Source organism: Schistocerca cancellata, chromosome 7, assembly GCF_023864275.1.
Source record: "Schistocerca cancellata isolate TAMUIC-IGC-003103 chromosome 7, iqSchCanc2.1, whole genome shotgun sequence".
In the NCBI taxonomy this organism is placed as follows: Eukaryota; Metazoa; Arthropoda; class Insecta; order Orthoptera; family Acrididae; genus Schistocerca; species Schistocerca cancellata.
The window spans coordinates 602242691-602269784 of NC_064632.1; the positions used below are offsets into that span (position 1 = coordinate 602242691).

General features: G+C 37.3%; 1 protein-coding gene across 1 annotated transcript in view; it reads right to left on the bottom strand.

Moving 5' to 3' along the window:
* Nucleotides 1-27094, bottom strand: part of LOC126091914 (Down syndrome cell adhesion molecule-like protein Dscam2) — an 895908-nt gene that overhangs the window by 289924 nt on the left and 578890 nt on the right. The window contains exons 12-14 of the mRNA XM_049907230.1: nucleotides 25490-25752; nucleotides 14947-15108; nucleotides 3360-3650 (exon numbers count right to left, since the gene is read on the bottom strand). Of these exons, the coding sequence (XP_049763187.1) occupies nucleotides 3360-3650; nucleotides 14947-15108; nucleotides 25490-25752 (716 nt within the window). The remainder of the gene's footprint in view (nucleotides 1-3359; nucleotides 3651-14946; nucleotides 15109-25489; nucleotides 25753-27094) is intronic.

Sequence of the window (27094 nt, forward strand, 5' to 3'; positions counted from 1 at the left end):
ATCAACAGAAAAATTATTAGACAGAATCACTGGCCAGTACTTATCCTCCACAGGTGAATAAACATAAAAGGAAAAGTCACAACACTAGCCTAGATTTCAGAAATGTTAGTTCCTTGCTCTCTCTTAACTGACAGTTACGTTCAGAGCTCCCACATACCTATTCCAATGACACCTCAGTGCACTGTACATGCTTCAACTGCTTTCCTTCTCTGATTATAGCATTCTTTCTAGATGGGATGAATACTAATGCTAATTCATAAAACACACACACACACACACACACACACACACACACACACACACACACACACACACACACACCTACAGGGCATGTAAGGTTGCTTTTTAAACAATCAACCAAAGTACTGGTGACACACAGTATTCCATTATACTATTTCACTATTATTATTATTATTATTATTATTTTATAAATGCAATACTGTATTGCTACCAGTGTACAGTTTTATTACTGTGAGTGTCCAATTTTACTAACCTATCCATCCACATACAGCACCATCCTGTATAAAGGGGAACCATCATAATTAGTGGGGTCATAATAGTAGAACTGATGGAAACTGAGATGGAGTACCACTTGCTGTGATGAGTGATTTCACAAAGCATGTGCACATGTCAGTGAATACACAGTGAAGTAACTGAGGAAGTATGGTATCAACCTCTAGCAAATAAGGTGTAGCAAACGAAAGGCAGAAATGTCCAAAGATTGACAAAGCTAATATGTATGTGAATTTATTGAAGTCAGCATCCACATTTATTTTCTTCACCCATTTGAATATGAAGCTACAACAAGGAAAAACATTGTGCCCCAGGTATAGCTGAGCACAGTTCATGTGTTGTCTCGCTGTGGCATGCTCTACTGCTGTGGCCATTATGAGATGTATTTGTTTATCATTTGACTGTAATGGCTAATAGTCATGGCAGACACTCTGATGACAGTGCAACTAGCAGACTCTGCCCATCCCATGCAATTAGCTGTAGGGTTAAAATTTTGTATTTATAACAAGTTCCTGTTTTAAAGAATGTAATGTAATGCTTTTCTTTGTTTCATAAAGAGCCACGAATTAGCAAGTGGCAGCAAAATTTAATTTAGGCTTTCAATGAAGAAAGTACTAATTTATCGCAGCTACAGTAAATTTGATTTGTAAATAAATTTTCCTGACCCTCCTCATGTCAGAGAGAGGGGAGGGGGGGGGGGGGGAGGCAGAGAGGGAAAGGGAGAGGGAGGAGAGGGAAGAAGAGGTATAAGAAATGTTGAGAGTACCAGAACCATCAGCACTGGGGCAAGGCAGCAAGTATGAGAATGCAGCAAGTATGAGAATACAGCAACCAATGAAAGGCCAAGACATTTCACTTGTCACAGCTGGAGGGTTAATTATTTCATTTCATTTTGCTGAAGACTACTACTTTGGCTTCATATGAAAGAAAGCAAAAGTCAAGTGCACAAACACAGTTATATTTTCATTTTCTTATTCATTTTCTCACTGTGCTACTCGGTTGTCGACTATTATCAATTCGAGTGCATCACAATAATAAATTCTTGAGGTTATAGAGATGGAATTACAGAGGAATTACAGACCTGGGCTGAGTGTGGCCATTGACTGAAATCAATGTGGAAAGTTGAAAATTTGTGCCAGACTGGGATTCGAACCTGGGTCTCCAGCTTACTAGGCAGATGCTCCGACCACTGAGAAAACCCGTACACAGTGGTCATTGCAACTACACCAACTACCCTAGCACACCTCTCGCCAGACCCAAATTCTCAACTTACCCACACACCATAAATGTTGCGTGCCTTGCCCATTGCCCCATTACTCGCAGCATTTTGGCGATTCCCATAAGACTTCAAGCCTGGTGTGCATTTGCACTGAAGAGATCATTGGCTGTCTCACCTTGTTGTAATGTCATCTTTCATACTGGTACACTGAAACTTGTAAAATTTGTAGATGAGAAGTCAGTGATCATGAATGCTATGAAGAAGACTCGGGTTCAGTACCCAGTACTGACAAGTAAATTTCATTGATGAACAGGACCAGGAAGTTGAGCACTTAGCATTGTGAGAATAACTGAAGAAATAACTGAAGGAAAAGTTAATTGGTTTGGTTTGTAAAAACATTACAGTAGGTGTGGAGTAACATGTGATAAACATTAAACTCTCCTTACCACATACATACAGATGGCTTAGTCACATGAGTGCTCACAGAGGTAAGTTTTGTTTTCAAAAAATCATTTATTGAAACATCACATTTTGTGAGCTGTACAATGGAGAAAATATAGCAAATACTTGGCATTAAAATGTGAGAGGCTTCTAAGATGAATAAGTCTGATAATGAACGCAGAATTAAGTGAATAATTTTAGAGCTCTCTGCCTCATGAAAACAGACAGTGTTCAGTATTTAAGAACATTTATGACTTTTCCTCTTGTCTCTTTTTACCTTATCCCCTTCAAGAAAATGAGACCGCACAGGCAATGAAGGATATATATGTCCCATTACCAATCTTTCTGTAAATCATCTATGTGTGTAAGATCAGCTGGACAAACAGAAAACCAACACAACATGCTCTAATCAACTTTAAGACAAATATATTAGAAAATTCATTCTTCATAGCAACTGTTGATTTTTGTCAACATCTAACACTGTAACCATCAGAATTCAGGAGAAAAAATGGGCTGGATTCCTATACATTGTTGTATTTTTCCATTATTTCCTTCAATCATGGCAAGAAAATGTTAGAGATGGCTCATCCAACACCTCAATAAATTTCAGTCTCAGTCTCACCCTCACGCCTGACAATCTCAATATTTCCTTCTTTTTAAAAATATCAGCATGTTGTTGGTCAAGAGAAAATTACACCAAAGTACACAAAATTAAAATTATGCACAGGAATCATTGGTACTGATTCAATTAGCCTGCTGAGTGTTAGGATTGAAATATTTTACACAGCATCTGCAGGAATGGTACAGTACTTTTCAACACAATAATAATTGACTAGAGGCCAAAATTGGAGACATCTGCTGCACCAATTACAAAAACAACCAAAGGAGAAAACATGGAAGATATAATTTATAAATGTGTTATATTCTCACAAGCAATAAAATTAAACAAGAAGACCATGTGCCATCACATCAATAATAGTGACAGATTATATGAAGAGAATTATCATACAATTAAAGGAGCTGTACAATGAAGGGAAAAAAGCTTTCACATTCTGCATAACAGTAGGAAATAATTACAGGTGTGTCAATGCAACATTCTGTGCTACAAAACAAAAGCATCTTAGCCAAATTAAAAGAAATGGAAGGTTAAGTCCCTATTTAGTTTCAATAGATATATACACGGTACCATTAACATTCAAAACAGCTGAGTGATTTGTAACGCCAGCAGTGTTGGTTGCTCTACAAGTGTAAGTGCCACTATGTCTGGCCTGAAGAGCTTCAATACTGAGGGCACTAATACGATGACTCATTTTTCCGATAGCTATTCCTTGATGCCCAGGAGATATTTCGGCATCATTAAAGAACCACGTGATTGTTATGGGATAATCTCCTTTTGTTACAGCGCACTGAACAACTGACATGTCACCAGCATTTCCTGGTGTGTCTCCAAATGAGAAAGGTAGGATCTGCGGAGGAACTGTAATTGCAGACATATCAGTGCCTAAGTACAATATAGCTCCACCAGTACAAAATATCCAGATTCATTTTTTGCTTTATTCAAGTGTTTTATAATTGATACTGAAGAAAGCTACACAGTTTCTCTGATTGATTGTACTTTGAATTACATGTAGAACAGAAAAGCAGAAAGTAACTTACAAAATCATAATGAAGATGCCCACTCAAAAGACATGAAGCATGGATGCAAAATAAGAACTGATATAAATAACAAATCATTGTATAACTGTGGAAATATTTTTGGGGCCCTACGTGGGTAAAAACTAAAGAGTTACAGTTTGCAGTGCAGTTATATTATCTCCCTCTATACATACTGGAAATCACCCATTAATGATAATATGCACTTTCTTCTGTCACCATTGACATATTATAATGTGAAATTATTCCAGCAATGTTTATTTTTTAACAAAATGGCATTAACAATACTGTTTTCTGATAGTTTTTATTACACAAACTTGCCACTCAAGTTGTATTCTATATTGCCATCAGCTTTCCTATTATTCCGATATTACTTATTGCTCTAGATTTGTTGATTTCTATATACAATGTATATTATTTTAGACATCTAATTTGAACACTTCATTTAGCAATGATGTGTTAAGATGTCTTAACATATATATAACAATGGACCGTAGTAGCATGCTTTCACTTCCTAAACAATGAAGCAAAATTAATCATGTTTCTTCTACACATCTTTCTATTTTTCATTTATCTGTGTAGGAAAAATATACAAAGTGTTGACATGGTACATAAAACTTTCACCAAGAAAGGATTTTGCAATTCTAGAATCTCTGGCCAGTACAAAAGGAGTTAAGGAACATACAGAAGCTTTCCTTCATGTTATTCAACATGTTGAAGATCCCACAAGATGACTTTACATTTGAGGTACCAAGATGAGACATGGCAAGTTGTACATGTATCAGTGAAATGTTCACCAAAAACAAAGAATCTTTTGCTACCACTATTTCAGTTGGTTACTTCTGGTTTATATGCTTACTAACGACTGTCACATCTAGTGCACACATAATTATTTGTGTAAACAGACTAGCACCCATGTTTCTCTACACGAAATATGATATAAACTAAGAAATAAAAATTGAAAAAGAAAGAATGGAAAAGGAAACTCAGACTGGAGGAAACTTCCATAGTAGGATATTAGCATCATTTACTTATTCTCTGTTGAAGTAGAGTGTCTTGAGCTTGCAACACAAAGAATGGACTCCATTATAATCATCCTCGGCAATTTTAACAAAATAGGGCACTATCAAGCAAATTATTTTCATTACGTTGAGCTGTATCTCAAAAGGAAATATGAAACAGTCAAAGTTACAGCATGCAACTCCCAGATGTTTGATGTTTGCTCCTTCAAAAAAACTATAGTGGCTTGAAATTAGTAACAAACCATTGATAAACAGAGGAGTGGCATATACAGCAACCCCAGCAACATTCTCCGCTACACAAGTGTAGTTGCCTTGGTGATGTGCTTTCAGAACAGTTATGGTTAGCAAGCTGACCCTGTCAGCAACCTTCATTGTTGAAACCCCTGACTCATCTGGACGAAGATCATCACCAGGGTAAGTCCAGTGCATTGTCACAGGAAGATCACCAGAAGTGACAATACACTGCAGGTTGGCAAAGACCCCAGCATTGAGAGGAAGATCACCAAAAGAAAATGGAGTTATTGTTGGAGGAACTGAAGCATTGAAACAGAAATTTGTACAGATGAGTGAATTAATACTAAAAAGTAAAGAAACACATATTACATACTATCGCAAACAGTTCAACTTAAATGTAACAGGACTATGTAAAATGCTCCTCAATGTCATACTCAACACCAATAGTCATCTGAAGAATTTTTATAAAGAAGTGATTTTTCAGTGTTAAGAAGCATTTGTTTTCTAGAAATGACACGATTCACACATGCACCTGACAGTAACAGTGGGTTGTAAGTATTCAATTAATGTGGCAAACAGAAGAATTCTGAATGAAAAGCACTATAAGTCAGATAAATAGACAACAACTGGTGACAAAGCAATAGAGACAAACCATTTACTGTTAAAGATGCAGTGTACAAATCACTGCCAGCTGCATTTGAGGCAGTACAAGTATAATTTCCAGCATGTCTGGCATCCAGAGCTTGAATCATGAGTACACTTATCCTCTCAGACAGCTTCATAATTGACACTCCATCATCACTTGAAATTTCTTTGCTAGGATATTGCCAAGTGATGCTAATGGGGAGGTCTCCATAGGTTGCAATGCACTGAAGTTGTGTGACAATGCCATGGTTCAAAGGTGCGTTGCCAAAGGAGAATGGTGTTACTGATGGCTTGACTGAATGACAATAATGAAAACAGCTGTTTCAAAATATCAATACTATTTTTTGTTTCACATGAAAAACCATTTTCTTAAATGTAGAAACAGCCCTAAAACAATAAAAAATCTTTAAATTAAACTACAGAAAATGTGAGTGACTTCATGATGAAATATGTAAAAAAAACTTAACTCAATATTAATTTTTCAAAATCTGTTCAAGTTTTGACATCATAATGAGTCGCAACTGTGAATTTTCTACAACATATGGAAAAATGGAAGAAATAATGACAAATTCTTCTTTATCTGTATGATCCATATTTGCAACTAGTAAAGTACTTTGAAATATTGGCTATGTCTGATTTTCTTCACTTGCTGCTGCTCATGTATGACCTAGTCACATGTGGCATTGTGAATGTGAAGTATATTTCCACATGGTACAGAAACTGAATAAAGCATGCCATGAGTAACAGCATGATCCAGCTTGTGAAAAAATGCTACAGAATATACTTCAAAAATAAATAGTGTAGCATTTGTCTGGCTGATATTTAAAGTATGTTATTTAGTTGTAGAGATAAGACATCACATTTAAGAAACTTACAATTGGCTTTATACAATAATGAATTAACAGAAGACACAATGTCAAGTTTAAATTTGGTTATAGGTTTGAAAAGATGTGTCATTTACCTATAAATGTTTCTTGGTCATTACATGTATTACGGTAATCCCTAGCAGATCATCACACAAGATATTCAATTGCTCAGTAGCTATTACAGACTGCTGGGAATGACATCTAAGCTCATTTATCGAAAAAAAGGAAAGGAAAAGACAATGTGCAGTGTGAGCGAACTGTAACCTGGTGGGTATCGCACTGAGAGTGTATAAAGGACTAATAGGTATGGAAGTGACAGTTAGTTGGGATTTACATTATCAGTCACAGATTCTTACTGTCATCAATTTGGTAAAATAAATGACACCCTCAATAAACTCCTGCAGGCCATACCATTCACATGCAACGTTGCTGAGTAATTTGCAACACCAGCAGCATTTCGAGCTGTGCAGGTGTAGTTGCCACTATGAGCGGCCATCACAGAGGCTATCACGAGCACAGAGATACTGTCCCCTATCTTCGTTGTCATTATGCCCATATGAGAGGACAGCTCAAGCCCGTGAAAATTCCATGAAAGATGCAGAGGGTGATCGCCTTTCGATACGTGACAGGTGAGCTGGACATTATCACCAGAATTTGCTTCCCCCTCAAACGAAAATGGTATGATGTGAGGAGGAACTAAGGAACACATACAAAAATCCATTTATGGTAACTGCTAAAATTATTAAACTGACCAAATTTTGTGTATGAAAATATAACCAGTACCAATCACAGTGCTATTTAAATATACATCCTTAAATTCATAAATTAGTTCTTTTTTGTGGCATTAATCTAAACAATTACTAATGTAACAGGGTAGCCCTATGTCTCCACTGACCAGTAGGGAGCCTGTTTATCTTTCCCAGAACCAAAACGCTTTTTGTAATTTCAAAAGATATTCCAGGACAGTAGCCTTATACTCTAAAAGACAAGGTAGCCACTTATTTCAAACGAAAATGTCTTATGGAAAGATGGACCACATCTGTAATGGTTTCAAACATAAGGATCCTTCGTAATTTTGCTGCAACGATGAACTGCTTTTTCTAAGAACAGAGGTGTACGACAAAAATGTTGCACATGTCTATTAGAACTTAATATGTGTATGTGCTTTCACGATATGTGTTAATTACTTCTCTGACAACCAGTCTACGGCCAAAGTGTTAGTAGTTTAAGTGAGACTTAGGTATATAATATAAAAATAGACACACAGTGAAATGATAACTCCATAAATAAAATTTCTTGCAAATATAAAGTTATATAAAGGCAAGGACATAAAGTTTTGGGTGAGAAAAATGTTCTTCTGAGTCTATTATGAAATTTTACTGTAAAAGTTAGTAAGATCCACAGCTGTTGTAAATATTACAGTTGGTAATTTATCACATTAATATTTCAGACAGTGATTTATTCCAGCAATTCTTCTACCTTACATGAACGACCTGTATAAGCACATATGCTTCAGGAAGAAGAAGAAGAAGAAGAAGGTTCTCTTACCTCAGAAACCATTCCAGATATGATACACAAAAGGTGGTGCAAAATGGACACAGGAATTTGATAAAAGTAGTAGAAGTGGAGCACTGTTATTCTGTCAGTTAGAACATCTAGTTTCAGTAACAATAGCACAGACAATTGGTCAGCATCATGTTTCTACTACTGAACATTATTTCAAAAGTAATGACTATGTTACTGACAGCTTTTCCATAAACATGTTGAGCATATTGGTTCGATATTTGATCACAACACTATACATTGTCAGGTTAATTCCTTTTGCACAACTAAATCAGTTATGAAGAAAAAGTTGACTCGTTACCCTCATATGGTGTGAACTCCTGAAAATGTTGACAGAACAACATGATCTGTTCTCCAATGTCCTCACTGCTCCACTAGATGGCATGCTCCTAGTTTGAGAATGTATCATCACTCACTACAGTGCATCCTGAACTGTGAGTTACAATTCCATCCTTATAAAATTATGATTGTACAGAAGTTTCATGAATGTGATTTTGACAAACAGACACTTGTTTTGTAAGAAAGTGATTGATGTCCTTGCTACTGATGATGTAAAGATGAGCAATGAAGCTCCCTTTCAATTGGATGGTTTTGTAAATAAGCAAACCTGTTGCTGCTGGGCAGTAGGCAACCCAAAAGAATTGCATCATAAACCACTGTACAGTCTATAGTGACCCTGTGATGTGGAGTTTCAAAGGTGGCAATTGTTGGACATTATTTTTTTTGAAGAAGGTGGTGCTAGCGTAAAATTCTGAATGTTATGTTGCAATCCTATGCAACTTTTTGCGGCCACAACTTGAGGCTTTGGGGATCAACATGGCAGGAAATGTGCTTCCAACAGGATGGGGAAATGTGCTTCCAACAGGATGGAGACATAGCCCAGACAGCTAATGCATCCATGGTAGTTGTTCGAGAAATGTTTCCTCAGTACTTGATCTCACATTTCAGCACTCTCCATGACCTGCAAGCTTGCCAGATCTGTCGGTTTGTGACTTATTCAAAGTCTGTTGACACGATCCTTATTCTCTCAGCAATCTGGAGGTTGCAATATGTGAGGAAATTGCTGCTGTTTCACAGGACAGTTTCACAAAAGCTATGCAGAGCTTTAAAGAAAGACTTTTAATGTGTGTGCATGAAGGAGGACACCATCTTTCCAATGTCATCTTTTTAAAAAAAAAAAAGAAAAAAAATTCTTAAATTGGGTAACTTACCCATTGTATAGGTGTACAAACATTTCATATGTGATCAAAATAAACCTAATCATACTAATTTCAAATTCATGCATTCTTTTTGGACCACCCTGCATTTACAAAAAAGCTTTTCATTTAAAACTGACATTCCAATTCTTGCAGAATATTGAACATTTTTTTTCTGGAATTCAGAAGACAAAATATTATAAATGTAGAATTGTATCTTAATTTTAAGCCTCATAAATGATAACTGACAAATGGATTACACAAATCTAGCACTTCAGTATAATATGATTAGGACTTTATGTCATTACATTCCTCATGTAATTAAACTGAATAATACATACCAAAAACTTTATCTAAATCAAGGATAGTAGGGTTGCCAAGTTAGATACAAAGTGACTCAAAACATGACAAATTTCATGAACATTTAGGTTATCTTTCTAGTATAACATACATTTAACACCTTCATAGTAATATGATGTCTGTATAATGCTGATGACATCATCTTATTCAACCTGCCCAAATTTCTGATATTGGAAACATGAAACACAAGCTGAAGTAAATACTCAACAATAACACACAATTTTAAAATGAGAAGTGAGATAAAAGCCACTTAACTCTATTGCATATTTAGCTTACCTTTCTGCTTATATTTTCAAATAGATTTACAGAGTATTTGCAATAGCTGTTTGATGATATTCAACAGAAGCTTCAAACATAAAAAAGTCACATTCATGTTTATACCACTGAAACTGTCTGAAATGTAAGGCACAAATGAAACTAATATATTCTTTCAAACATATTATTCAGCCAACTTCAGATACTGAGGTGAAAAAGCAAGTGGAAATAATTTCATAAACAAATAGAACAATTTTCCAACAGTCCAGAATTTATCACACCCTCTGAAGTACAACAAAAAATTAATAATTAAAATTTTGCAACTTGCATTACACCTGTTTAAAAATTAATAACAGAAATGGGAAATGATTGCTATGAGACATGTCCAATGCTTCTATCTGGAAAGCAAGACAGTAAGTGATTATAACTTACTATTATTTCATGAATAATAGAAAATTATGAGAACAGAAAGTTCTAAAAAATGTCTGCTCATGAAGAGTGACATACCTGACTCAAATTAGGGAAATTTCAGAAGTAAAAAGGGGAGGGTAAGATATTTTTGTGATATTCATCAGATTGTTCATGCAAAAAAAGCTGTTTTAAATTATGTTTCTCTGATGGATTCTTCTTTTTGCTTCTGTAATGAAATAGCAATCAGCGTATTTACAAAATGGGAAACGAACCTATTTGACCCACAGAAATGAACAAATACTAATGTTATCAATAAACAAAACTACTGTCTTGCATTTAAAGATATTTTGTCTGTGCAGCAATCATTTACCATCACTTAATTTGTTTCATAAGTACAATTATCACACATAAAATAATTGCACATTGTGCAGCTGTAGATGAAAATGGATCAATAAATCAATCAATCAGAAATATGTAAATATGAACCTGGATTATTAAAAAGGCCCATTTTTTTTTTTTACTTTGTTTAGGTTTACTCAGTCTCAGACTATATGCATGAATATAAAAAAGAAAAATGGAAAAGATCAACATTAAATAAATTTGAATTGACATTTAAAATGGCTGGGCGGGCTAGATCCACAAGGTCACACTTTTTCAAACAGATGAATACATCACAAGACACTAGAATATTTATATCTGCAAGTCCAGTGCTTGGATTTATGTGTATTAATAAGCAAAATTCCATGCTTCTAATTTTGTTCTTTGCCTTTCTTAACCTCTTGTGACTGTTGTTGCAATTATCTTTGTTTATATGTAATTAAGTGTCAAAAGTGAGGTTGAGAGCACTACTGCTGTAGACTCTTTGGTGAACTGAGAAATGTAAACTTTACTGTGTGTCATTGTCTCTTAGTGTTTGAACATGTTGATTACAAACATGAAATAAAACATAAAATACAGACAAGGGGTCGCTTCTTTCAGCCTAAAAATATTATAAATGTAACAAGTTATGGGCCCAGTTTTGTCTAAGTGCATCAAGTTAATTAATGACTTGAAACAGTGACAAAATATCAGTGAAAATATGACAACATGTGCTTTGAGTGAAAACTGTGTTGTGAAACCTTCCTCTGAACTGTGTTAGTGCAAGTAAGTGTTAAAACAAGTGATTTTTCTCCCACCAGCAAATACAATAGTCAAGAATTGGAGGCTAAAGTTTCATCAACTGAGTGTTGAGTAAAGTACAGACAGCTGAGTTTTGAGGTTAGAAATGTAGACAGCTGAGTTTTAGGTTAAAAGATCTGCATTCAGAAGTAACTTTTAGGCCACTCAATGTACTCTGAGATAAAGGTCTACAGAAATGGATATGTCAAAAAATACTAAAGCACTAACTGGGGTAGTGGACTGGCCAATTTGGAAAGGAAAAATAAGAGACTTGCTGGACTACCACAAAGGGGCACAGATGCCATTGATAAGAAATTAGTGAAGCCAAAATCACTGGAAGACAGCACAAAGTTAAAAACCACAAAGAACAGTCTGGATTGTATTAAAAGGCACATAGCTATGCAAAGTGCATGATAACTATTGATATTAGTGATGAAATGTATCAAATAGTTATGGAGAAGGAAACTGTCAGTGATTCAAGTGATGCCTTAAAACAGCAGTTTGAAGATTCAGCCAAGGATCAGTTGTTCAAAATCTGCACAGACTTTTTCTCTTTTACCAGGGTACCACGTGAAGAAGTGTCTACTCACATAGAAAAACTGAAAAGTTTGTGGAATGAATTAAACAGTGGGCTTAAAGCTAAAAATGAAAGTATTTTACCAAACTTAATGCTAGTTTGCAAGACCTTGCGTATTTTACCATGTGAACTTGATAACTTTCAACCAAGTTGTATGTTGTTAATGCAGGATGAGAAGAGAACATTTAACGATTTAACAATACTGTTATGTATGTTTGAAAGAACTGTCATGAAGAATGCCGATGGTGACAAAACACCAAAGGAAGCATTAATGATAAATGTAAGCAAACAAAAGCAAGATGGCAAAGGAAAGTTTGTTAAGAATCAGCAAGAAGAGGTGACACTTGCAATTACTGTAGACAAAAGGCCCACTGTGTGAAGGCAGCAAAAAGTGTATTTCCGATGGAAAATCAAAGAAAAATAGAAATAAAAGCAAGGAAGATTTTTCAGCTGCTAGTGTTGTGTTGATGTGTGTATGTGAAAAAGCCTATTCAGTTGAGGAAGATTCAGCAACATGGTGAGTGGACAATGGAGCTACAAGGCATGTAACCAACTCTTCAAAGTACTTCACAGACTTCTTAAAATTTGATACTCGATGTGGCATAAAAGCAGCTGGGAAAGAAATCCTAATGGCAGTGGGAAAAGGCAATATTAAGTTATAGTCACTGACTGATGGTCAGGATATTATGTTGTTGGATGTGTGGTATGCTCCGAAACTACTTAGAATCTTGTTTTCAGTGTTGGCTGCTCATGACAGAAATATCATAGTGAATTTAAGTCATCAACAAGGGAGTATTGGCTTAAAATTGATGACAAAGTAGTGTTACATGGAATGTGGGAGTCATATGGAACATATTAGACATTACACCAAATTTGCCAAAAGAAATTGCTGTGATAAATGCTGCAGAAAAGACTTCATTATTGCAGCTGTATTATGAAAGATGGGGGACAGCAGGATAAACACTATGTCAGAGTTAAATTAGTATGGGAATTAGGCATAAATGTTCACTTGGAAAACACATTTTGTGAGCCTTGCATTTATGGCAAAGCACATTGTTTACCATTCTGTCAGAGAGAGAAGACAACCAAGCAAGGTGAAACGAAGTCAGATGATGTCTGTGGACCTTTCAGTGAATTATTTTAGAAGAAGAGATAAATGGTTGTGTCCCAAGATAACAATACAAAATTTTGCAAATTAAAGTCTTAATGGATTTAAGCAAGCCCTGAGATGTTGGTGTAAATGTTTTGGAGCATTTATTTTGTCTGCAGGTTTCCAGACAAGTCAGAGAAGGACGTGACAAGAAAGTGTTTGTCGCCCTTTATGTCGGTGATGGGTTAGTTATGGCAAGTGATCAGCAGGATGCCAAGAAGTTCGTTAACGAATTGAAGGCTGAACTCAACATCACTGTAAAACCAGCATTATATTTCCTTGGACTTGAGATGAAACACTTTGATGATGGTCCAATCAAGATAAGTCAAGGAGCCTATGCACCAAAGATCTTGGAGCGTTTCAATTTTCAGGACTGAAAACCTGTCTCAAAACCAATTGTGAAAGAACCAGACACATCACAGACAGAAAGGAAGAATGCAGAGACGTGCAACTTTCCCTGTTGACAAGCGGTTGGAGCACTGATGTACCTGTAGCTTACAGAGAGAGCTTCCTGTTTCGAACCCTGGACTCAGCATCAACAGAAGATATAGTGAGGTTGAAGCGGTACTCCACTATGTAGCAGGTACATGTGACCTAGGCATAATTTATCATCCAAATTTGTGTAGTGTCTGCTACAGTGATACAGACTTTGGAGGGGAGGGGGGGGGGGGGGGTGCAACAAAACCGGGCAGTCAACATCTGGTGTAATTATCACAAGTGCAGGTGGATCCATCTCCTTCCTCAGACAAAGACAGGCAATGACTGCCACATCTACAACAGAAGCTTAGTTGGTAGTTGCAACAGAAGCTGTTAAAACAGATAATCAGGCAATAGTGAAACTCACACAAAATCCTAAATTCCATCATCAGACAAAACATATAAAGATAAAATATTTTTTCACTGCAGAAAAAGTGTTGGAAGGAGAGTCTGGCATTCGGCACATTTCAACTGAGGACCACTCAGCAGATATACTGACAAAGTCAATAGTAAAACCAAGACTGTTAGTTTTATGTCAAAAACTGGGTCTTTTATGTTGATATGTTTGTGTTTTTCATTTCCTCCTTTTTTCTTAATAAAATAAGGAAAAGTGTTGCAGTTATGTTAGTTTGTATTTAATTAAGTAACAAAGTGTAGTTGGCAGCACTACCGCTGTAAATTCTTCGGTGAACTGAGTGATGTAAACTTTACTGTGTGCCTTTGTGTCATAGTGTTTGAATATGTTGTTTACAAATGTGAAATAAAACATACAATACACACAAGTGCAATCTCTTCTTTCAGCCTTAAACTGTAATAAATGTAACATCTGTGGCTGCTTGGGCGTAGTATGGTCTCTCTTTTACTCTTTTTCATTTATATTACTTAATTTCACTGTTGTGTCCCACACTTACTTCTTTCCAATGACGAAATGAGGGTTTCATGTTTCAAAACCCTCAGTATTTTACATTTTCCGCCATCACTAGAATTTATCATTAATTTTCAACTAGTTTTTACTTTACTACTTTTTACTTTTGATAGGTTTCCCTATCAAAATGTTTATATTTGTGTGTCAGTATCTCCTTTGGCAATCTCATTTAATCTCAATATTCAGTGCCCAACATAGCTGAACTCACTAGATCATTTCTTTTTTAACATAAATTCAAGCATTGGAGTGGTCTTCAAAATGAGTGACAGACAGTCACTTACCCATTACTTGCACTTCCAGTGTTCCTCTTGCACTGTAACCTTGAGAATTGCGAGCTACGCATGTGTAAGTTGCTTGGTCAGACAGTCGTTCAACATTTTCAATTATCAGAGTACCATTAGGAAAAACTTTTTGTTTCCTGTTTATTGGAAGAACTCTTCCATCTGCAACACAGATATATATTGCATAAATAAGTAATACAAGTATAATAATTAATACAAACACATAATTTCAACAGTCATGAAACTGCACTTTGACTGAAAGTGTTACACTTATTTTGTTTATTGGATACTATCATGACACCTGTTTTATGCATTGTTATAAGAATACCATACTTACCCGACAATAAAACAAGGTTCTTTCACAGATTCATCATTTGAAAAATACAGGCTTGTCTTATATTCGCAGATTAAGCGATTGCTGCTGAGGTCAACATCTTTACATTGTTTAATAGATTAATATAAGGATCTTCTTAAATTTATTGATGAAACTTTGGCTATTGAGGTTCCATACAAATTTATTTTGAAGAATCCCCAAGGATAGGTGTAGACACAATGCTTGCATTCAGACTGACTCCAGATTTTTCAATAGGCCGAAGCACTTGATGCAGTATCGACTTTGCTCGACCAATCACGACATATGGCTCACGGTGTTAGTGTGAAACTATGTACTAGTGAATACAACAATCTAATGCTCTGCTTAAAACTCGACAATTTTGTGAAATACCAAAGGAAACAGCATTATTTATTTATTTATTTATTTATTATTCCGTGGGACCAAATTAAGGAGAAGTCTCCATGGTCATGGAACGAGTCAATACATGAAATTATAACACGATATTAGAAACAGATAAAATGAAATATAAAAAAACATATTCAGGTGACAAGTCGTAAATTTAAATAAAGAAAATCAACAATGTAACACTGGAATTTGCTTAATTTTTTAACTCTTCCAGGAGCTCCTCGACAGAATAGAAGGAGTGAGCCATGAGGAAACTCTTCAGTTTAGACTTAAAAGTGTTTGGGGTACTGCTAAGGTTTTTGAGTTCTTGTGGTAGCTTATTGAAAATGGATGCAGCAGAATACTGCACTCCTTTCTGCACAAGAGTCAAGGAAGTGCATTCCACATGCAGATTGGATTTCTGCCTAGTATTAACTGAGAGAAAGCTGCTAACTCTTGGGAATAGGCTAATATTGCTAACAACAAACGACATTAAAGAAAATATGTACTGTGAGGGCAATGTCAGAATTCCCAGACTATTGAATAGGGGTCGACAAGAGGTTCTTGAACTTACACCACATATAGCTCGAACAGCCCGTTTTTGAGCCAAAAATACCCTTTTTGAATCAGAAGAATTACCCCAAAATATAATACCATACGACATAAGTGTATGGAAATATGCGAAGTAGACTACTTTTCGTGTTGAAGTGTCACTTATTTCAGATACTGTTCTAATGGTAAATAAAGCAGCATTTAGTTTCTGAACAAGATCCTGAACATGGGCTTTCCACAACAGCTTACTATCTATCCGAATTCCTAGGAACTTGAACTGTTCCGTCTCGCTTATAATATGCCCATTCTGTCTGATCAAAATATCGGTTCTTGATGAATTGTGTGTTAGAAACTGTAAAAACTGAGTCTTACTGTGATTTAGAATCAAATTATTTTCCACAAGTCACGAACTTATTTCATGAACTACGTTATTTGATACTGTTTCAATATTACACACAAGATCCTTCACTATCAAGCTGGTGTCATCAGCAAACAGAAATATTTTTGAATCACCTGTAATACTAGAAGGCATATCATTTATATAAATAAGAAATAGCAGTGGCCCCAGCACCGACCCTTGGGGAACGCCCCACTTAACAGTGCCCCATTGGGACTGAAAATCACTACCACTCTCAATATTGCGGAGAATTACCTTCTGCTTTCTGTTCTTAAGGTAAGAGGCAAACCAATTGTAAGCTACTCCCCTTACTCCATAATGGACCAACTTCTGCAGTAACATTTTGTGGTCAACACAGTCAAAAGCCTTCGTTAAATCAAAGAAAACACCTAGCGTTCGCAACCTTTTATTTAATCCATCCAAAACCTCACAGAGAAAAGAGAATATAGCATTTTCAGTTGTTAAACCATTTCTAAAACCAAACTGAACATTTGACAGCACATTATGTGAATTTAAATGCTCCTGTAACCTTGCATATACAACCTTCCCGATAACTTTAGCAAACACCGATGGCATAGAAATAGGTCTATAATTGTCAACATTATCCCTGTCTTCCTTTTTATAAAGTGGCTTCACTACCGAGTACTTTAATCGGTCAGGAAACCGACCACTCCTAAAGGAAAAGTTACATATATGGCTAAGTACTGGGCTAACATACATAGAACAATACTTCAGTATTCTGCTAGATACCCCGTCATATCCATGAGAGTTCTTGGTCTTTAGTGATTTAATTATTAACTCCATCTCCCTCTTGTCAGTATCATGGAGGAGCATTTCAGGTAACAGTCTCGGAACACTTTTTTCTAAGAGCGCTATATGATTCCCTGTTGGGACTAGGTTTCTATTTAGTTCACCTGCTATATTCAGAAAGTGATTATTAAATACTGTACATATATGCGACTTATCAGTAACACGGACATTCCCACTACGCACTGATTCTATCAACTTACAAATTTTTGTTGTATTTCAAAAGGCTTGCAAGAAAAGTTCTCATGCACTTGGATACTGTATACATAAATTTTTGCTGCTTTTTTAAGTAAAGGTAACATTCAAAGGTGAAAATCTTTTCCTTAAAGATAGCAAAATTAAAAAACCATTACTTAATTCTGAACCTAAGTCAATATTTTATTTGTTTATGAGAAACCGTAATTATTTGCCACTTGGGTTGAAAAAAGAGAAATTCAGTTGCTCTTCACTTAAAACTTCCGGGCTGATAGGCCGTGGTCGAAATATAAAACACTCTCCTGACGTTTCGTCTCCAACTGTGGGAGACATCCTCGGAGGTAAAGCGGCGAACTGCGAAGAGAACTCGACGAAGCGCTGATTATATAGGCAGTACAGAGGGCGCCACAGTCGATCACGTGGCGTCGGCTATGAGATTGTCTCTGGTAATGCCAACATTCTCGAATGAAAGTAATCGATTGTCACGCTTGCGGTGCAACGCTGACATCCAAATTTTATCCAGTTTAACACCTTCGTCTTTCCTGTTAAAATTATTACGATGTTTATGAATCTCGATAGCCTCTCTATACAAGCGTGCATAATAATGCGAGGTTTTTGATATGACGCTCGTCTCGCTGAATTTTATTTCATGATCACCTTCCTGGTAAACATGTTCCGCTACGGCCGGTTTATCCGTGTGACCCAGGCAGCAATTCCTCTTATGTTCAACAAGACGGGTGTTCACACTTCTCTTTGTGGTACCGATGTAAACCTGTCCACAACTACAAGGAATTTTATATACCCCCGGTGTAGCCAAAGGGTCTCGTGCATCTTTTGCCGACCTTAAAAATTCTTTTATTTTTCTGGTGGGTCTGAAAATAGTTTCCACCCCATACTTGCCTAAAACTTTCCCAATGCGGTCTGTGACCTTACTAATGAACGGAAGAAAAACTTTGCCCTTGGACGACTGTTGTTCGTCGTTACTCCTGATTCTCTGCCTAGAGCGAAGTGCTCGATCTATATCCTTGCTAGAATAGCCATTCTTCACGAACGTTGACCGTAGATGTTCAATCTCATCTTTTAAATAAACAGGTTCACAAAGTTTGTACGCTCTGTCTACCAAAGTTTTCATTAGACCTCTTTTTTGTCTAGGGTGGTGGTTTGATTCTTTGTGTAGATAACGATCAGTATGTGTGGGCTTTCTATGCACCTTATGGCCCAACGTTCCGTCCCGTCGTTTAATCACAGACACATCCAGGAAGTTCAATTGCCCATTCCTTTCCGTCTCCATAGTGAATTGGATTTTCGGATTAACGCTGTTTAAATGTGTCAGGAAGGCATCCAACTCCTCTGCTCCGTGTGTCCATACTACGAACGTGTCATCGACGTAGCGATACCATCTGGCTGGTCTCTTACTGGCAGTCTGCAACGCCCGTTGTTCAAAAGTCTCCATAAATAAGTTAGCCACAGCAGAACTGAGAGGACTGCCCATAGCCACCCCGTCAATCTGTTCATAAAAGTCATTATTGTATTGAAAGTAGGTTGTGGTGAGGCAGTGCCGGAATAATGCCACAATATCGGTAGGAAGGTGTTAAACTGGATAAAATTTGGATGTCAGCGTTGCACCGCAAGCGTGACGATCGATTACTTTCAATCGAGAATGTTGGCATTACCAGAGACAATCTCATAGCCGACGCCACGTGATCGACTGTGGCGCCCTCTGTACTGCCTATATAATCAGCGCTTCGTCGAGTTCTCTTCGCAGTTCGCCGCTTTACCTCCGAGGATGTCTCCCGCAGTTGGAGACGAAACGTCAGGAGAGTGTTTTATATTTCGACCACGGCCTATCAGCCCGGAAGTTTTAAGTGAAGACAATACCGGCTGTGAAAGCTTACATTGTATGATCAATTTAGAATACCACGAAAAAATGTTATCAGCTTTGAAGCAAGCTGATGGGATTCAGTTGAAACAAGAAAGCACATTAATCCAGAATTAAATGTCTAAAAAACAAAATAAATGACATTAGACTGGCCGCAATTGTTAGCGCAAGAATAAATTATAGCAGAAAGACCTGTTTGGAGATAATACCAACAGATGTAGCTGCACTGCATGTTTGAGAATTGAACTAAATCATGATTGCAATCTTTTATCTATGTATTAGTTGCTGCTGTTACATATGACCTGCTCCCTGGAAGATATTACTATCAACAGAATGTATACTGCATACTTTGGCTTTTTATGAACATCTACATTGTTTTACCTGCAGTTAGCCTGAACCCATTTGCATTCAGAATCAAATTGACTTTCAAACTGGATAATTCTCAACAACAGCATACATTTCTGTGGGATATGCTAAAAGTCTAGATTTGGGCCTGTGGTGTAGATATATGTTTCAAGCAGCAATGTTGTTGACGCTCACTGTGAGATATGACAGGAACAACTAGGGGTGTGTCAGCTGTTGGATCTACGCAGCCAATAAGAGAGCAGCGGGCAGACGATATGTAACATTCTCACGCCAGTATAGGAATGGAATTCACTATGTATCCAGGTAAGAGAGGGGGAAAAAAAGGCTGGGGGGGGGGGGGGGGGGCATAGCTGTGCTCTCTGGTTCTACCAGAATCACAACTGCAGAAACCGCAACAAGTTCCACAGCTGTCTTGTTAGGATGACAATGACGATGAACAATAATGACACGACAGACGACAGTCCAAGTAAACAAAAAAGGCAGTGAAGATAAATATTAATGTAAACCGTTTCTTTTTGTTTCTTTTATTTCTCCTTGTACTATCAAAATGTAGACAACCAATAAATGACATAAGTGTAGAATAGGTTTATGTTAACTGTTTAACAGAGAAAAGCTTGTAGTTTTGTTTAATCTGAATATATTACAAAAATAAATATTTCTCAAGGAACCTCTTGAAAATAGTAGGGTCATCTTATATTCAGGGTTGTCTTATCATCAGGTAAATATGGTACATGTTTTAGAACAATCTTCAAATTCCAAGACCACAAACACACTTAATGCCAAACTTCAACCAATAAAACTTCAACTTTCCTCTGTCCAACCATCTCCATCCTACTGTATATTAAGGTAAACTGAGGTCTGAGGAACTTTTCAGTGGTAACAATTAGTGTACATTTACAGTGATATTTGATCAGTTAGTAGTAAAGCATACTCAACAGAGGTTGCTCAGGAATAACACACTTCACATTCCTTTTCTTCTCCATTTAGTGTCCATCTGCCTCCTGATGTGATGGAACATCCACCAGTCCATCATCTTGTACCAATTTATCCATCACCGATGAAAAATGTTACACAGTTCCCCTGACCACAAGTTTCACACACTCTTGTATTTGTCTGTTCTGATTATCTTTGTCCTCCACAAGTTCTCCCAACAGCACATTGGCTATTCGGTCATGCCTTGACCTATGTACCATGCCACTTCTTCTGGTAAGGATATTTGATTCACTTCTTTCATTTCCTGTCATTTCTGAAACAGCTTCATTTTCAACTTTCTCTTCCCACTTACGTTTCAACATATTTCAATAATATGACATTTCAAATTCTTCCAGTTTCTTCTTCTTCTTTTTTTATGTGGTTCACCTTCGCTTCCACAAACTGATGAGTTAACAAACTTACAAACTGTCTTCCTCAATTCTACAAGCACATTTCATATCAAAAGATGGGTAGGCCTACTGCTGAGCAAACTTATATACCTGTGCAAGTCTTTAATTAAAATCTTCCTTCCTTCAGCAGTGTTGTGCACTCTTGCTTCCCAGACACACAATTCCCATCTTCTACTATATCGACATAAGTTTTGGCAGTTAAGGCACTGACATTCTCAATTCTATTGTTCATCATTTTGATACTGGCTACAGTGGTCCAAAAGATCCAAATGAAGGAACAATTTACATCCCCCCCCATCTTTGAAAAGGAAGTGGACAGAGTAAGATCACAGCTGCAAGTCTTGTGAATGCACCCTTTTCTATGTCTTCAATGCAGTAGTTTCCACGTCATCTGCAACCATAAGGTACTGATGATTTTTAAGGCTGTTTCTCACTTTAACAGCACGAGACACTCCTGAAACTCAGTGATTTGATATAAGCTAGTAACAAATATGTACAGCCATCATTATGCCCTCCACAAAACCAAACATCAAAAACAGTTTATTTTTTTTTTTTTTTTTGCAACACTAATTGTGTGAAATATGTTGGTAAGACATCCCTCCAAGTTTGAAGATAGCTGTTTATCCACTTTCTACTCTGTGAACAGAACAAGTGTATTTGAGTGGTGCAGCAAATTTACTGGGGGCAGAGCAAATGTTCATGACAAACAGAGGAGAGGAAGACCTTCCAATATGACTGATGAGTTGGTGAAATGGAACATTTTCACAATTCTCCAGAACTCTCTCATATGAGACACTCACAAAGACGCTGGGATACTGGAAACTATGCACAAGATGGGTCCCAAACAGCTGACAGAGCAGCACAAGAAAAGTCAGGTCAACAGTTCCAGTGAGAATAAGCAACTTGAATTGGAGGGTGAGGGTTTTCTCAGGTCCATTATGACTGGAAATGTGATGTAAAGGGGAGGGTTTGTATTAGTTTTGGAAGGGGTGCGTACTGTAGATTAAAGCATGATTTGCACCAATAGGCAAATCAGTGCGAACAAAGCACACACACCACACCTTCCAAGTGACCCTCGCAGACAAGTGTGACTGAATCTTCACCATTTGCCATTCCATAGGTATTGCTAAGATTTTTCTTCGGGGATCTCAAGGGTGATGGTGAGAATGTCCATTCTGTAGGAGATGATTTAACACAATACCTCCTCCAGCTTCTCACTCAAGTGCCGGTGAAGTAGGTATCCTGGGGAAGGAGGGTGGGAAGGGTTTCCTGTCTTTGGGGCTATTGTCTTTCTCCTCTTCGATCTTAGCAACCATTTCTACTTTTTCCTTTTTTACTTCTCATTTGAGTACCTTTCTATCTTTCCCTCTTTACATATTCATATAGTTCTATCGCTAAAGTCCTTCTTATTTTCCATGGTTTCCGATAACCTTCAACTTATTTCATATACGTAGGCCGAAGAATCAGAATACACAGACACACTTAAGCATACACACAACGGTACACAAAGATGCAAACAAAGAAAGGAGAGATTGAAATTATGTAATACCTGTCAAATATTGTGGGGGAAGAGGTGTGTGCATAATGAAATATGCACACATTGTTGTTCATTCTGATGGTTTTACATTGCGCACGCGGCGCGCGCGCGCGCGCGCGCGCTCACACACACACACACACACACACACACACACACACACACACACACACACATTCCGTATCGCCTATGTGCATAAGTATAGAAGAACTATGCTAATTTTACATCGAGTATTTCTAAGTAGGAATTATGAGTAATTAAGGAGAGCATAAGCCAGAGAAGAAGGGTTTGTGATAATTGTTAAGAAAGGTCGGCCTGACAAATATTCTGACGACTTGTAGGACAGTGGGACTCTTAGAACCCAAGTAAACACATTTTGTATGAATAGTGTACAGAGGTAGAGTATATACTAAAAGTATAAAAGTTGAAAAGTAGAGGAGGACTCTAGGATACTAAAAGAAGTGTGAAATAGATTTTGTAATTTTACCTGAGGATATTTAATTACAGTGTACGTAAAGATGTATACTCGGGTAATGAACCTAGAGGCCCACTCATAAAGGATAAGGAGGGCGCACCCAGCATTTATTGGACATAAAGGGCAGATAGGCAGACCTAAGAAAGGCTGACCTACACTGTGCGGACAGGGGCACAAGAAGAGGATTGACCTGTGCCATAGGAGAATAGGAATTTAAAGGGGCATACCTACCAAAATGAAAGGAGACACTCATAGGGTCGACCCACGTGTAAGGTATAGACACTGTTCCGAGGGGAAAAGGACAGTGTCGTGTTAGAAGTCACACATTTTGTAGGAATTATTCTGGTAAGTTTGAATTCTATATTTCACTAGCATTATTATGTTTTCTGAGTGTCAATAGGAACACTTTTATTTTTCCCAGACATTACAGACTACTATAAGTAATGAGGTCATTACATATTAAAGAGGTACTACAGAGAATTAGAATAAAGGATGAAATATTCAAGGGTCCATGACGCCTGGAATTTACGACTGGAAAAAGAGCAGAAAACAAAAATGTTGGTCCTCTCAAATTTTAGATCTTGAAAGAGCTAACTCCAACATCAAATGAAAGTTTCACATTTTATAATTGTAGGAGAATGGAAAAATGGAATGACCAAGCCATAAGAACAAGAGTATTTGCTATTATTAATAGAAAAAGATGTATTGTTGAAAACTGAAGTGTTATCCTATGTGTTATTAATGTACATTGTAATTATGTATAAAATATCACGTGTTCGATCTAAGGAGGGGGATATGTAGTGATTCGAGAATTTACACGTAAATTCTGGAACCACTCAACCTTCTGCCACCTCGAACACGCACGCAATATTTTAAAGATAAGTGAGAGAGAGAGAGAGACCCTATTTACTGCGCAACACATTTCTGTGTGTGCAGGATGGACGCTGGTCCTGGGAGAAGAGGAGCTGCATCAGACGAGCAACATTGACAAGTGTTTGCAACTCGCACCATAGGACCTGTATGGAGGGTACAAGGAATAACTATGTGTTATTCATTGGTGGTTGAATAATTGTAATTGTTATAGACAATTGAAACATGATTTGTCTAAAGACTCTTACTTAATATTGGTGTTAGACTTGCTAGAAGCAAGACCTGTTTTTGAATTTCTGGTGGTTATTAAGTCCACCACACAGCAATTATATTTAATAGCATCTAATGGTTAATGTTGACTTGCAAGAGTTTGTATGCTTGAAGAGGATTGGCTAAAAGTTTCAAGTAAGTCAACTGTAGTAAGAGAAGTGTGAAGTTTGCAATCCAGTTTTGCACTGCTTCTCTTGCCGTCAAAACCATTAGAAACTGTTGCCGTGATCATGGAAGTGTGAATTTTGTTGTCTGTGTGGTTGAGTGTGTGAATGTGTGTACTTGTGCTAGAAAAAGAGCTATTACTTGAAAGTTGGCATGAATGCTGTTTAAAGCTCCCTAATAGTATTTCCTTTTAAACTTAAACTTAGAAGGCATTTCAACATAGGTCCTAATGAATTGCAAGACATAACTATGGACTCCTCATCTGAGTTACACCCGAGTTAGTGCATCAATAATGGAAGCTTTCCATTTTGTGATTACAGGTTGTAGACTATAGAGAGCAGGAGATTCAAGTTCATCCCTGAACTAGCATTATTATTTCATTTGGCCCTTTGAAGAGCACAGAGGACTATAAGTTAAATTTAGTCTTCTTCTCATCCTTATCTTCCCAAAAGTAATCCACCATGTCACTTTGGGACTGTCATCATTCTAGTGCTAACATGTTCTTTCTGTTAGTTGTTTAGATGTGATTTGATCTTCAGTCTTTATGTCATCTCCGTAGAAATATGAAATGTGTGTGTAATGTGTTTTATTCATCTCATAACGTACATAATTTCAGAACATATGTCTGATGTACAGTGTAGATACCAATGTCTCATTTTTTCTTTTAAAAAAGCTTTAGTGGTCAATACGTCATTCTCCAATTAATAAACGAACCTGTTATACTTAACTATGTCACATTTATTTTCTCTACCATACAAATGAGCTTTACTTTTATCAACGTTAATTTTGTAGCAATTTTTAATGTAACTTGTTACTACTCACAAAGATTTTTAACTACCATATTCTTTATTAATAATAATCTTGTGGCGTGACAATACATATTCAACACCTTATATTAAAGATGCATGCAATTTGCTTAAATCTGATACAAACCTCTTTCCCACACAATTGACTCGATAGGGTATCCTGCAACTGGGCAGGTGACTATTAGTGTTTCCCCTGCAACAATAGCTTTCTTCTCCATTGGACGGATGAAAGGAAGTCCATAAATGTTTAACCTGTTCGAATGTTCAACAGATCCCACTTTCGAAGATGCAATGCACTTGTAGAGGCCTCCGTCGTTTGTATGAGTAGAAGAGATGTTGAGATGTGACACAACATCACCATTAACCGTTACATATTGACCAACCTGCAAACTGTTAATTTACTCTTGTGAGACGTGTTTAACAGCACATGTGTAATTCAATTCTGTCAATATAGGCAGATAAAATCAGATCCACATAAAGGATCCTTTTCAGTTATTACTTAAAAAAGAAAAGTTTTAGCAGCACCACCAAGTATCTGTCACTCATCCAGCATACAAAGACTAGGGAGAATGCCTTATGAGAACACAGTAGTTGCCTCATGAGGAATTTTTTTAATTATATATTTCAACGTCAGCCTCAGTGACCCGAGGCTGAAACATACAGGTTGATTTTTTCTACTGTGTACAAACTCTAGGGATTGATCGATGAAAGGATATCGAACAAAAAAGGTCTAATGAACTTATGTCCGGAAATGTATGGTTTTCATGCTAAAGACCATTTATTCAATCACACACTGTTAAAGAGACCGTGGGGTAATAAGCACTGTACCAAGCAGCCACAGTTACAGTATTTGTTGAAAATGGTTTCAATGTGCCTCAATGCATTTGTGTATGTGCCGCAGGATGTTGTGTATCACACTTTCACATTGACCGGGCTGCATCCAGTGTCAAAGGCAGCAGGAGTACGCTGCTCCTGTGTCTCCACACCTGGAATGGGCTCTGAATCTACTATACTTTTGAGATGGCCCAATAACCAGAAATCACACAGGCTGGGATCCACTGACTGAGGAGCAACTGGAGCCCCCCATCTGATCTATCGACCTGGAAAGACAAGACTGAGATGTGTTTGGACGTTAATGGTGAAATGAGGTGGAGCACCATCACGTAGCAGCCATATAACCCTTCGAATCATCAACGGCATATCTTTCAGTAGGGGAGGCACAGTCACCCGCACGAAATGCCAATAGTTCCGACCTGTTAGGGGACATGGAAGGCAGACTCATCCCAAAATATGGTAGCCAATTATCCCAGCCCACAAATTCTGGCTGCACTGATACCGATGATTTGCTGTCATCATAGTATGGGAGTTTTACAAACTATCCCACAGATGACTGTTACGAAAACTGTAGATACCACACTGTATAAAGGTGGCCTCATCTGTGAATAGGATGCAGGAGAGAAATCCTGGAATCATGGTTGCCTAGTGTAGAAACTGCTCCCGGTGTGGAAAGTCTGTCACTAGTAAGCCCTGCACACACTTTAAGTGATAACAGTAGCAACAATTGTCGTGGAGACTGTTCCACACGGTCATCTGGCTTACCCTGTACTGGCAGGCCAACTGCCTGGTACTGACACGGTGGTCGCCTTCCACAGTGTTAATCACGTTTTCCTCCAAGTCTGGTATCTGAACATTTTAGGTATGTTCATGATTTTCTACTTCCTGAAACAAAGCT